The 15,003-nt window shown below is 34.4% G+C and overlaps 1 protein-coding gene and 1 long non-coding RNA gene across 5 annotated transcripts in view; one reads left to right on the top strand and one right to left on the bottom strand.

The window, feature by feature from the left end:
• Positions 1–15,003, top strand: part of TAOK1 (TAO kinase 1) — a 140,164-nt gene that overhangs the window by 42,322 nt on the left and 82,839 nt on the right. For all 4 annotated transcript variants that reach the window (XM_079130796.1, XM_079130798.1, XM_079130797.1 and 1 more), the window contains one exon: positions 13,864–14,088. In XM_079130796.1, the coding sequence (XP_078986922.1) occupies positions 13,957–14,088 (132 nt within the window). In that variant the 5' untranslated portion in view covers positions 13,864–13,956. The remainder of the gene's footprint in view (positions 1–13,863; positions 14,089–15,003) is intronic.
• On the bottom strand, positions 54–2,668 carry LOC306656127. The gene is made up of 3 exons (XR_013762416.1): positions 1,547–2,668; positions 1,281–1,329; positions 54–1,227 (listed from the first exon to the last, which is right to left on the bottom strand). It is a non-coding gene; the product is annotated as an uncharacterized lncRNA (long non-coding RNA).

Below are 15,003 nucleotides of genomic sequence, written 5' to 3'. Positions count from 1 at the left end.
CTCGTGCTTGCAAGGCAAGCACTCTACCGACTGAGCTATCTCCCCAGCTCAAAATAAAAATTAAAAAGGGCTGGGATTGTAACTCAGTGATAGAGCACTTGGCTAGTATGCCTAAGGCACTGGGTTCAATCCCTGACACCACATAAAAATTAATAAAATTAAGGTATTGTGTTCCTCTAGAACCAAAAAGTTAAGAAAACAACAACAACAAAAATAGAACCTTTATAACTACTGTCGTGGGCCAGAAATAGAATTTGGCTAACTAGCCATTCCATAATTTCTTCTAGGTGTTAAAACCCCCTCTCTTTTTCCTAGGTTGACCACTGTTCTTACATAGTAATCACTTCTGGGAGTTTCTTCATAGTTTTATTACCCCAAGAATTCATCCCTAGACTTTTATTATTGAGTTTCCGGAGGTTTTTTTATGTATTCTGGATACAAATCGTTTTTCAGAAATATGATTTGAAAATATTTCTCTTCTGATCTCTGGCTTGAAGATTGAAGAGAATCTTTTTTCTTTTAATAGTGCTCTTTGCAAGATAAGTTCTTTATTTTAGTACCAGATATTGAACCCAGGAGCGCTTAATCACTGATCCATATCCAGCCTTTTTTATTTTTTATTTTGAGATAGGGTCTTACAAGTTGTTTAGGGCCTTGCTAAGTTGCTGAGGTTGGCCTTGAACTTTCGATCAGCCTTCCGAGCTGCTGGGATTAAAGGCATGCCATTGTACCTGGCTACAAAATAAGTTGTAGTTGTTGTTGTTGTTGTTGTTGTTCTTCTTCTTCTTATTATTTTGGTACCGGGGCTTGACCTCAGGGCACTTAACCACATCCCCAGCCCAAGTTTCTTACTAATTTTGATGAAATACAAATTGTTTTGTCTTTTATGTATTAAACTTTTGATATTGTATCTAAGAATTCTTTGGTTAGCCCAACGTTACAAATGTTTTCTCCTGTTTTTCCTTTTAAATGTTTTATGGTGTTAAATTTTTATATGATGTAAATAATTTTTGAATTTTCTGTAGGTCTGAGATCTAAGTTAAAATTCATTTTTATACATATGGATGTCTTATTAATCAAAAGATTATCTTTGCTCTGTCGCATCTTTGTCAAAAATTAATCAGGACTGGGGTTGTAACTCAATGGTAGAGCACTTGCTTTTAGCATGTGTGAGGCACTGGGTTCTTTTCTTAGCACCATATATAAACAAATAAAGGTCCATCAACACTATTAAAAATCTTTTCTTAGCACCATATATAAACAAATAAAGGTCCATCAACAATATTAAAAAAGACAATTGATCATATTTTGTATGTTCTGTTTCTCTGCCTCTTGTTTTATTTATTTTATTTTTTTTTATTGTAAACAAATGGGATACATGTTGTTTCTCTGTTTGTACATGGCGTAAAGGCATACCATTTGTGTAATCATAAATTTACATAGAGTAATGTTGTTTGATTCATTCTGTTATTTTTTCCCTTCCCCCCACCCCTCCCACCCCTCTTTACCCTCTATACAGTACTTCCTTCCTCCATACTTACCCTGCCTCTTGTTTTATTGACTTATATCTATCCTTTCATTTAGTATCACACTGCTTGACTATTTGTAGCTTACATCAAGTCTTGAAATCAGGCAGTATGAGTCCTTCAACTTTATTCTTTTAAAAATTATTTAGCCTAATTTGAATCTTTTCCCTTTTCATGTACATTTTAGACTTAGTTTATTGGTAATTACAAAATATTTTGTTGTATTGGAGATTGCATTGAATCTATGAATCACTGAATTTCTGGATTAGGAAGAATTGCCTCAAAGCAATATTGAGTCATTCACTCCATAAACAAAGCACATCTGTCTATTTAGCTCAGTTAACTTTGATTTCTTCCATCAGTGTTTTTTGTTCTTACTATATAAATTCTACTTAAAAGGACTGGGGATGTAGCTCAGTGATAGATCACTTACTTAGCATGTGTAAGGTCCTGGGTTTGATCCTAAGCACTGAAAAAACAAACAGAAAACTCCACAAAAACAAAACCAACACACACACACACACACACACACACACACACACTACTTCTATTTTATTAGAATTTTATGTAAATATTCTGTTTTTCCCCCCTTGCTATTTTGTGCATTTCTTGGGATTTTTCATGTGCACAAGAATATTGTCAGTAATCATAAAGTTTTCTTCCTTTTTCTATTATGTATGCCTTTTATTTATTTTTCTTGCCTGTGACACCAACTGGAACTTCTAATGCCACGTCAATGCTGTGATTAGAGCAGAGTTTTTGTCTTATTTGTAATCTTTAGGGGAGAGCTTTTAGTGTTCAAGCATTAAGTATGATATTAACTATAGTTTTTTTATAAATATCCTTAAGTTAAGGATTTTTCCCTCTATTCCTTGTGTGTTTCTTTCTTTTTTTTTTTCTTTTTTGCAGTACTGGGGATCGAACTCAGAGCCTTGTGCTTGCAAGGCAAGCACTTTACCAGCTGAGCTATCTCCCCAGCCCTATTCCTTGTTTCTTGAGAGTCTTTAACTTGAATGGATGTTGTGTTTGTCAAATTGATTTTCTGCTTCGGTTGATATGATCATGTGTTATTTCTTCTTTAGTCTATTTAGAATGGAGAGTTACAGTGGTTTTTCTATTGTTGAATCAGGCTTGCACTTCTGGGTAAGTCCCACTTTGTTATGCTGTAGTATTATTTTTATATATTGTTGGAATTGATGTACTGTTATTTTACGGAGGAGTCTTTGTTTTTTTAATAAACATCTGTCCTAAAAATTTTTCCCCACATTTTTAATTGGTGCATTATAGTTGTATGTAATGATGGGATTTATTGTTACATATTCATACATGCACACAATATAACAATATAATTTGGCCAATATCACTTCCCAACACTTCCCCCCCTCTCCCTCACTCCCTCTCACCCTTTGGTCCCTTTCCTCTACTGATCTCCCTTTGATTTTTAGGAGATCCACCCCCACTTTTCTTTTTTATCCTCTAACTTCTGCATATGAGAGAAAATATATGACCCTTGACCTTCTTTTAAAAAATTGTTTTTAAATTGTCGATGGATTTATTTTATTTACTTGTTTATAAATATGTAGTACTTAGAATTGAACCCAGGTAAGTGGTCTCCCACTGAGCCACAACCCCAGCCTGACCTTGACCTTGAGTTTGACTTATTTTGCTTAACATGATGGTCTCAAGTTCCATCCATTTTTCTGAAAATGCCATAATTTCATTTTTCTTTATGGCTGAAAAAAATTTCACACCAATTACTAAAGATTTTTTGTCGTTTTGAAAATTGACACATTTGGGTGTGGTGGCATACATGCCCGTAATCCAGCTACTCTGGAGGCTGAAGCAAAACAGTTCGGAGTCTGAGGGCAGCCTCAGCAATTTAGCAAAGTCCTAAGCAACTTAGTGAGACCCTGTCTCAAAACAAAAAGTAAAAAGAACTGGGGTATAGCTCAGTAGTAAAACTTCCCTGGATTCAATCCTTAGTATTAAAAACATTTTTAAATTGACATAATTGTGCATTTTTATGGGGGTGGACTGATATTTTTCAATACATGTATCTAGTGTGCAATGATTAGATCAGGGTAACTGGCTTATCTGTCACTTCAAACTATCATTCATTTCTTTGTATTGACAATCGTCAAAATACTCTACTAGCCCCTCCCTACCCACCACATGGTATTGGGATTCAAACTCAGAACAGTCTACTGGAACTTTAGGTTATTCCTCCTCCCCACCTGTACCTCTTTACCCATAGACCATTCTCCCTCTGTCCCCTCTTACCTGCTACCCTTCTCTGTCTCTGATAACCACAAGAATTTTTACTTTCATATCATGATGTATATTGATCATAAATCCTCATTTTTTTGTGATATACTTTTCTACCATCCCCCTCCCTCCCCCCCCCCCCCCCCCCCCCACTGGAGATTGAACTCAGATAGGCAGGTGCTCTACCACTGAGCTACACTCCCAGCCCTTTTTATTTTTTATTTTGAGACAGGGTCTTCATAAGTTTCTGAACTTGGCCTGAAACTTACAATCCTCCTACCTTGGCTTTTCATATCACCAGGATTACAGGCATGTGCCATCATACACAGCTGAATTTAATTTTTTAATATATATATGATTATTCAGAATATCTATTTCTTCTTGAGTGAGTTTTGGTGATTTATATTTGTCAAGTAATTTATCCATGTCTTCTGTGTTTTCAAATTTATGAGCTGAGAGCTGTTCATTGTAATTCCTGAACATTTTGCTGTCCATAGGGTCTGTAATGATGTATCATCTTTCATTTCCATTATTAGTAATTTGTGTCTGCTCTTATTTTCCTTGGTTAGTTTGGCTAGAGGTCTTAAGTTTTATTATTCCTCAGACCCAAAGGACCAGTTTTTTAATTTACAGATTTTTCTCTGTTGGCTTTTGTTTTGCATTTTATCAATTTTTGTTCTGTTCTTGGTATATACCACCATACCCAACTGAGACTTTATTTTTCTTAACATAGCATTTAATACTAGAAATTTTCCTCTAAGGACAGCTTCTAGCTGTATCCTGTAAATTTTATGTTGTATTATAATTTTCACACAGTTCGTAATCTTTTTCAATTTTCCTCAAACTTATTCATTGACCTTTGAGTTACTTAGAATATGTTGTTTAATTTCCAAATATTTGGATTTTTTTAGAAATTAGTTTTTTTAGTAATTTTTTTATACCTTTATTTTATTTATTTACTTTTATGTCGTGCTGAGGATCAAAACCAAGTGCCTCACACGTGCTAGGCAAGTACTCTACCACTGAGCTACAACCGCAACCCCCAATTTTTTTTTGTAAGTTATTTTTCTTGCCTGGCATTGTGGTGCATGCTTGTAATTCTAACCATTTGGGAAATTTAGGCAGAAGGACTGCAAATTTGAGACCAGCCTCACAATCTTAGTGAGAACTTCAGTAACTTAGTGAAACCTAGTTTCAAAATAAAGATTTAAAAAGACTGGGGATACAAGTCAGTGCTAAAGCACCCCTTAGCTCAATCCCCAATACAGCACTTAAAAAAGTTATCTTTTTCTTACTGATTTTAATTTTAATTACACTATAGTCAGATTATATAATTTTATATGAGTTGTATTCTTTTTCAGTTGTTAGGGTTTGTTTAAGGTTCAGAACATGATCTATTTTGTGTTTATGTTATATATGCACTTGAAAAGAATGTGTATTCTATTGTCATTAGGCAGATTATTCCAGGAATGTCAGGTCAAGTTAGTTGATAATGTTACTCTGTAGTCATACTGATTTCTGACTACTTTTTTTTTTTTAAGTTTCTGAGAAGTGTCGGAGTCTCAAAAGGTAATGGTTAATTTGTCGGTTTGTCTTTTTGTTGTACCAGTTTTTACTCTATGTAATTTGAAGGTTTGTTGTCAGGTGCATATAAATTTGGAATTTAAAAAAAGGACATATTATTATATAATGTCCCTCTTTATTACTTGTAATTCTCCTAGCTCTGAAGTCTACTTTGTATGACTATTTTGATGAATATAGCTATTCCAGCTTTCTTTCTTTCTCTTTCTTTCTTTCTTTCTTTCTTTCTTTCTTTCTTTCTTCCTTTCTTCCTTTCTTTCTGTCTTTCTTTCTTTCTTTCTTAATACATTTTGCATTTCTTTTAGCACAGATTTGTAGGTGATAGATTATCTTAGTTTTCCTTTATTTAAGAATTTATCTACCCTGCCTCTTCCCTCCCTTCCACCTTCATTTCTGAAGAAAACTTTTGTTAGGTAAAGGATTCTGAGTTGGCAGTTCTTTCCTTTTATAATCCTTCAATATACTGTTCTAATTTCTCTGGACTCCATTGTTTCCAATGAGAAATCTATAATAATTTCTAATTTTACTTTATATTTTGTTTTTTAGCATTTTGATTTTGATATGTCTAGTCTTGGTTTTCTTTGAATTTGTCCTCTTTGGGGTTGGCTGAGCTTCTTGAATTTGTCAGCTTAGGTCTTTTGCCAAATTTGGGAAATTATCTGACATTACCATTTTTTTTCTCTATCTGTTTACCCTCTGTGCATCTTCAGTGATTGAAACTTAAACCATTTAATATTGACCCACTCACCATCAGACTCTACTCATTTTTTTTTTTTTTTCCCTACCCTTTTTCTCTGTTTTGTCTTCAGGTTCACTGACTCTTTCCTCTATTGTGCCCTCTACTATTGAGTCCATGGCAGTTAGTTAAAAAAATTTTGGGGGGGGCTGGGGAGATAGCTCAGTCGGTAGAGTGCTTGCCTTATAAGCACAAGGCCCTGGGTTCGATCCCCAGCACCCCCCTCCAAAAAAAATTTTTTTTTTGGATACTTTATTTTCAGTTTTAATTTTTCCATATGATTCTTTTTTGTAGCTTATATTTCTCTGTTGAGAATCTGTGTCTTTGTTTTAAGAATGTTAGCCATTGTCTCATTTATTGTTGTTATAAATAGCTGTTTAAAGTCTTTGATAATTCTAACATGAGTCATCTCAAAGTAATCATTTGTTGGTTCTTTTTTCCCTTGATATTTTGTCATATTTTTCTTTCTGTGTGTGTGTGTGTGTGTGTGTGTGTGTGTGTGTGTGTGTGTTTGGTTTGTTTTTGCAAGTAGAGTAATTTGGATTTTATCCTGGACGTTTTGAATATTGTATTGTCCTTTCTAAGCCCTATTAATATCCCCTGGGAATGTTTATTTGTTCTTATCAGTATACATTAACCCAGCTTAGATGATTTACATGATGAGATCTATCTTACTTTTTGTGGGTAGAAGTTCTAAGTTCTGTTTTCAAAACCTTGGCTATGCTCTGTGTATACGCATTTGTCTCTTAAGTGCAGTCTGAAGATTGGGTAGTGGTTTATATCACAGTTCTCAAAGTCTTTGCTTTACTTCTCTGAATTTATTCTTTGCTTGTATAAATTAGTATTTGTGTTGGTTGATATACAGAATTAGTAAATCTCTTTTCCATTTATCTTCTCTCCAGAATTACCCTTGTACTTTTCAGCTTTCTATGTTCCCTTTTCCCAGTTCCTCTCACCAGAAAGACAGTTTCTCTCATAGATTTTAGACTTCTGCACGATTGCAAGGTTTTTACTTAGGTTTTGTATGTTTTATTTGATTCCTCATGACATTAACATACTTACTCATTTCTGTAGTTTAAATACTTCTATAGTGGTATTTATTAACAATATGATGATTAAAGTATTTTAAGATTGGGCCAGGTGCACTGACAAATACTTGTAATCCCACCAACTGGAGAGTCTGAGGCAGGAAGGTGGCGAGTTCGAGGTCATCCTGGGCAACTTGTGTTTTTTATTTATTATTTCATTGGTTTTCATCTCTTCATCTTCTTCACCCTTGAATAAAAAGTAGCATATTATGTACACTGTTCTGTACTTCGCTTTATTTTTTACGAAAGTATAACCTACAGATTAGTTCATAGCATAATGTAGTAATATTCCTCTTTTTATAACTGTATAAATCTCCATTGTATAAATCAGGGGTTGCCAATTGGCACAAGGACCAAATCTGTCCTGCTGCCTGACTTTTTTTGTATGGCTCCTAAGTATGTTTCTCACGTTTTTAAATGGAGAAAAACAAAAGAAGAATAGTGTTTTGTGGCAAATGAAAATGGCATGAAATTCAGATTTTGAGTATCAGTAAATAGTTTTATTGTAAAATACATTCAGCTTATTCATTTATACATTTGCAGGCTTTTGTGCCTCAGTGGCAAAATTGAGTAGTTACATCAGAGTGATGTTTTCATCCTTTGACACCACAGCTTGGCACAATACAATTTCTTTAATGCAATTATAACTCAACACCTATCACTGAACTGCAACATTTAATCCATTTATTTTTATTACTAGTGCATATCCATCATGTCACAACAATTTAAATTGAATAATGTCATGCTTTTAAAGTCCATCAGAGAGTGGTTGTTTTATTATCAAATTAGGTAGCAAAGTGTTTTGTTTATTATGCAACAAGACTAGTTTAGCTAAAATAACATGATATACACAGGTATTTCCAGACTAAGCCCTATTACAATATTACCAATTGATTGCAGAACAACAGAAAAATTAAAACATTTAAAAGAGTATGTTATTATAGCATGATTTCTTCACAAAAATAAAATATGAAAATGAAACTGACTAAAGCAAACTTGAGTAACTCATGTTAGCTAAGCATGGAAAGTCCTTTACTGATGATGAGTGATTTAGATCATATTTGATTGTAGCAGAGGAAAAAATGTGTACATAGAAAATCAACTTAACACAGTTCACCTTACATTGAGAAGAACTGTTCAAAGAGTTGAGGACATTAGGGGTAATAGCAAATAGTGCATTAAAAATCAAGCACAGCAACTCTGGAGGCTGAGTCAAGAGGATCACAAGTTCAAAGCCAGCCTCAGCAGGTCAGCAAGGCACTTAGCAACTCAGTGAGACCCTGTCTCTAAAGAAAACATAAAAAAGGGCTGGGGATGTCACTCAGTGGTTAAGTGCCCCTGAGTTCAATCCCTGGTACAAAAGAAAGAGAGAGACAGAGAGAGAAAACAAACATAAGTGATTTTAAGTGATTATCCTTGGCTCTTGATCAGTCAATAGAAGTTACTTTATACTGCTCGTTTGCTTATTTGAGGAGTCCATGCCACATTCGAAGGGCCTAAATAGTTAGCTTCTATGAGTAATCTGCAGATATCATCAACTCCAAGTGAGAATATTTTCAAAGGTGAACAAAGATTAATTCAGTATCACCTGAAGTGGAATTTGATGTGTTAGAATTGATGGTGATGAAGCTGGATGTGGTGGAGTGAGCCTGTAATCCCAGGAACTCAGGAGGCTGAGGCAGGAGAATTGCAAGTTTGAGGCCAACCTCAGCAATTTAGTGAGACCCTAAGGACTTAGTGAGACCCTGTCTCAAAACATAAAAAAAAGGGCTGAGATGTGGTTCAGTGGTTAAGTGTGCCTGGATTCCATCCCCGGTACCAAAACAATAATTACCAAAACAACAATAACAACAAAACAAGAATTGTTGGGGGTGAAAGTACGCATCAAGCAGAAAAAGACTTAGTTGGATTCATTTATGTTTTAAAGCCTGTTTATTACATTTTTTATTAGCAGATATTTTATGGAAAATAATTGGATCTGTTACTGACCAGTAATCTCAATGGTGAACTTAAAACTCCTTTGGACTTTACTATCTTCCCTTCTGTGAAATTTCGACACCTACAGAAACTATCTTGACTTTTGCTACTGCCTACCTGCCACACAGCAGATTAATGGTTTATCAGTGCTAAAGTGGTATTGTGACTTTTTAAAAATTTTGTTATTTGTTCTAATAGCAGAATGCATTTTGATTCATTGTACAGTTGGAACACAACTGTTCATTTCTTTGGTTGTACATGATGTAGAGTGTATTACCTATGGCTCAAATTAAATTATTTTGAATATGAGATTTTTAACTGTTATTGCTGAACACTGATTGACTTTGGATATTTACTTTGATGCAGATTTGATAATGTTTCTGAATGCATTTAAATTAAAATTATAAGGCAAAATAGTGCTTATTGGAAGCATTCTATTATGAAATCATTTGCAATGTTTTTTTGAATCACAGGTAATATCAAGCTTCTTTATATGCTTTACATGCTGTCAGATGCTAAAACAGAAAGATCTACATTCTGATAAAGATTTGCCCCAGATGTATTTTCTGAGATTAAACTACAGTTCCAGCACTATTTTTCAGACCTTGACGAAGGTGCAGAGGAAATTTCCATATTTTAATGTTCATTTAATTGCAGTTGAGGAGCTTCCACATAACTTTCAGTTAGATGTGGTTGATCTGCAAAGTGGTGACATGGTAAAGACAAATATCAAGAGAAGAAGCCAATGAAATTGTATGTGTCTTTTGAGAGACAGATATGCTCAGTTAAAACCATATGTTCATGGATTTGTATCAATATTTGGCAGTACCTATTTGTATGGAATTTTCAAAGGACTGGGTGCAATGAATAAGTAAATGTCATTATAGATAGAATAAGTAAATGTCATTATAGATCAGCATTAACAGATAAACAGAAAAAATTCTGATGAGCATGTAACTTTACTTTGGACCTATTTAGCAAAATATAATCCCCCTAAAAAAGAATTTCATTGTTCCCATTACTAAACTGGCATTACAAAAAAAGAACTTAATTATATTTTGAAAGTTGTCAATACATTTTTATAAACAAATTCTATTTTGTCTTACAAATACCTATATAATATCTTTGATTTTTGTCATTTGTCTCACAAAGCCTAAAATACGTGCTGTCTGGACTTTTACAGAGGAAGTTTGTTGGTGTTTAGTATAGGTGCACAATTTATTTGATCAGTGCCCATGTGATAGACATTAACTTGTTTGTAATCTTCTGTTACACAAATGGTCCTTCTTAAACTACATTGTGCATTTATCATTTCTTATATTTAGTGTAAATATTCTTTCTTGGTATAGATTCCTTAAAGGAGGATTTTGGGTGAAATGGTAATTGCCTATATGAATTTACTAGATATTCTTTGTAGTGCTTGTACTTTTTAGCATTTTTACTGCTAATGAAAGTGTATGTGTCCTTTCTATCTTACTATCAGTGTGTATGGTGAGGTTTTGCCTTTCTGATAGATAGTAAATGAAATCTTAGGATGGTTTTAGTTTGTATTTCTCTTACCTTCAGTAATGTTGAACATATTTTCACTTATTTCGTGGCTGTTTGTCATCTTCACAAAATGTTCACTCTTCGTTACTGCCTTATTCTTATCTTTCTTTGAAACTACACATTTGGGATTTTGGGATGTCTTTGTCTTACCTGTCTTTCAAACTCTTTACATACTAGGGATATTAACCCTTTTCCCCCCAAATTTATCATTTGTCTTTCTGCTTTTGTTGTCTTGTGGTACATCCTCCCAAGTTTTGTTTATATTTTGTGGTGCTGGGGATTGAACTTTGGTTCCCTCCCCAAGGTAAGCACTCTACCACTGAGCTATATAAGTTTTCTTTCTTTATGTTGTCAAGTAGATCAGTAGATGTGTGTTGTCTTTTGGTAGTTAGTAGAGCAAGTGTTCTTATTCTCTTAGTATTTTTATCTATCTGATTTTCTAGAGAGTGCTATGAATTTATTCTATATCAACTTTAATGTTTTGTGTATCATAATCTTATATATACTGTTCATCAAATACATATGGAAGAAAAATCATTTTTAGGGGGTTGTATAGAAGATAATTAAAGTCTTTAGTTTAATCAATATTTAATATTAACTGTAGGAAGTAGGACGTAGGAGGTGGAGAAATGATACAAAGATTAATAAGACTCATTTTGTTTGCCTGTGTAGAGGAGAGAGAGAGAGAGAGAGAGAGAGAGAGAGAGAGAGAGAGAGAGAGAGAGAGAGAGAGAGAGAGAATTGCAAGAATTGCAATATAATATTATAAATACTTGCAGGATGTTTTGAGATATGTAGAGTGACCAACTCTTCCTAAAGTGTTAAAACTTGTATGCGTTAGGACATTTAATCTAATCTTGAAAGATTTGAGTGGGAATTCGTTAGGCAGATAAGAGAAGATACAAGTCATAAATCTGGTTAAAAAAATTTTACATGAAGTAATTATTTGTGATCACTGGGGATTGAACCCAGTGATACTCTATCCTTGAACAACATTCCTAGCCCTTTTTATTTTTACTTTGAGACCAGTCTTGTTAAGTTGCTGAGACTGTCCTGAAACTTCCATCCTCTTTCCTTACCCTCCTGAGTTTGTTGGGATTACAGGCATGTATCACCATGCCCATCATAAAGTAATTCTTAGAATACTAAAACTGAGCTACATTCCCAACACCTTAAATATTATCAGTTTATATGGAATTTAGTTCAACTGTCACATTTTGGGGATGGGAAGTTAAGTGACTTTCTTAGGTTCACATGTCTTGGGAGAAATGTAATTTATACTCATTGTTCTAGGTAATTTCCGAAGTAGGGAAATTGGTTAAAGTATATCTGGCAACCATGGACATATGTTAGAAATTAAATACAAATTAACAATGTAAACCTTTTGACTGCAGTGTAGTATTATGTTAGGGAGGTACAAAGGGCATATAAATATGTTTTATTATATAGTTGCAAAGACATCTTCTAACAGGAATTAAAATTGCTTCATTTATTTCACTAAGAATGAAACTTGCTTGGAAGTTACATAAAGGGCATAGGAAGAATTGAATGGAGCTTTTTTCCCCCCCTTAGAAGTCTAATGAAATAACTTCAAAAGGGTTTTTGTTTTATTTTGTTTTTGGTACTGGAGATTGAACCCTTTACCACTGAGCTACATTTCCAGCCCCTTTTATTTTTTTTTTGAGGCAGAATCTCCCTAAAATTGCTGAAAGTGGCCTGGAACTTGAGATCCTTCTGCCTCAGCCTCTTGAATTGCTGGAATTACAAGTGCACTTGGCCATGGCTTGCAATTCTGAAGTTTTTAAAAATTGCTGAAATTAAGTGGGTTAAAAGAAAATAGCTAACATTTTTTTATACCATAGTATTAGTCTGTGCTTACACTTAGTAACTCATTTAATCCTCACAACTACTCTATGAAGTAGGTTATCATTTTCATTTTACAGATTAGGAAAATGAGACTACCCAGATTCACAGCTTTGAGATTCACATTCAGGCAACATCATTCCAGAACCCAGATTCTGAAGTGTCTCAATTAGGACAGCTATTTTAAAAATTGGAGAATCTGATGTACATGAGTTGGTAGCAGAATATCAAAGAATTTACTGGTTGTCTTTAAGTCTTCTTAGTTAAGGAGTTAGTTGATAAAGGCCATATTTTAATGTAAATCAGATAAATCAGCTTTTGTTTGGGTTGAATTCATACTTTCTCCTATTGCATAAGATTTGGTTAATAGAACCATATGATATCCCAAAGGAAAAGAAATTGTGCTAAGTTTACAACTTTTGTGTATTATGTATAAAATCATTAATAGAGTTTTCCTGTTGTTAAAAGCAAACTGTGAGTAAATCTTGGATTATTATGTCTGTGGTTTTGTTTGGTTTGGTTTGGTACCAGGGATTGAACCCAGGGGTACTTAACCACTGAGCCACAACCCCATCCCTTTTTATGTTTTATTTAGAGACAGAGTCTCACTAAGTTACTGAGGTTACTTTTGAACTTTTGATTCTTCTGCCTCAGCCTTCGAGACTCTGGGATTACAGGCATGCACCACCTTGCCTGGCTATTTTGTTTATTTTTAATAATCTTTGTAATGTATTATCTCTTCTGCTCACAGACTGTATCAAATTAGATGAACCTTTTCTTCTTTTTCTTTTTTTTTCCCCCCATACTGGGAGTTGAACCCAGGGGTGCTTTACCACTGAATTACATCTCCAGTCCTTTTTATTTTTTTTATTTTGAGACAGCATCTTACTAAGTTGTCCAATCTGGCTTCGAACCTAAGATTTTCCTTTCTTAGCCTCCCTGCTCCCCATTCACTGGTATTACAAGCATGTGCCACCACACCACCATACCCAGTTTAGAATTGGATACAATTTTAAATATTGACATAGAAAGCCTTCTGAGATATAAAGATGTATCTAAATTTTAAAAGTGCTTTACTTTAGTTTTTTTTTTTTTTTTTTTTAAGTGCCACAGGTGATAATGAGCCAGGTTTAGGAACTACTGCAATAGTAGCCCACACTATCATTTCAGTGAAATTCTAGGCCTGACATAATTTCGTGGGTGCTATCAGTAAATGATCTTAATTATTTTTAGCAGCTTTTAACTTATCTGCTTTTTTCTTTTTCTTATTTCTCTACAGTACTTTATGCCAACGTGGCTTCATTCATACAGATGAACCAAGGATTGGGATAGCAGTATAAAATTAGAATAAGACAGCTGACTGCCCAGCAGGATGCCATCAACTAACAGAGCAGGCAGTCTAAAGGACCCTGAAATTGCAGAACTCTTCTTCAAAGAAGATCCAGAAAAGCTCTTCACAGATCTCAGAGAAATTGGCCATGGAAGCTTTGGAGCGGTCTATTTTGTAAGTGTTCAAAGCTTGTGTCAGAGTAAAAGACAAAAATAAAAAGAGACATAGAGTTCGGTCTGTAGAAGAATTCTTAGTATGCTCTCACAACATGCTTCGTATACCAGATGTGTCCTCAAACATTAAGCAATCAGTTCTGTAGCAAACACCAACTCTATGTCCTCTAATTCAGTTTTGTACCAGTAGGACCTGGAGATAATGTCAGATTCCACAGGTTGAGGGTTCAGTTCCATAAGACTGCTTCATCCCCACTTCAGATGCCAGTTGAAATCTCTAGGTTGTGTTTCTTGACCATCTATAAATCTGGGTTTCAACAACCCCTCCTTGGGTTTTGTTAATTTACTGGAGTGGTTTACAGCATTAAGGGAAACAGTTTATTATATGATTATATATAGGATGTTTTAAAGATACAAATTCACCTCTTCATACAGTCAAAGAGATGTAGAATGAGATCTAGAATGCTAGATATGTTCTTATTTATCTTCTTGGGAGCCCCTGAACTCAGTCCTTTTGGGCTTTTTATTACAATGATTGATTAAATTATTGGCTACTGGTAATTGACTCAACTTTCAGAATCTTTCCCTTCTTCTGAAGGTGGGGGTGAGGTTGTGAGTTCCAAACCTGAGTATGTGGTTTGTTCCCCAGGCAACCAACCCACCATCCTGTGGCTATCTAGGGACTTTCCACAAACAACCTCTTTACCCCTTTTGTTCCAGCAAACAAATATCATATGTGCCCAATGTCCTATTTATAGGATAGCTTATATATGTAAAAGATACTATGTCGTATCTTTTATAAATATGTCCACTGTCCTATTTATAGGGTGACTTACATATGCAAAGGATATTATATTGTCCCAGTGTCCTATTTATAAGATAATGTATATTTTTGTTCTTAATGATGAGAAAGCTT

The sequence above is a fragment of the Sciurus vulgaris genome, assembly GCF_902686455.1.
Source record: "Sciurus vulgaris genome assembly, chromosome: 3".
Taxonomy (NCBI): Eukaryota; Metazoa; Chordata; class Mammalia; order Rodentia; family Sciuridae; genus Sciurus; species Sciurus vulgaris.
This window is presented reverse-complemented; position numbering and strand designations above follow the sequence as displayed.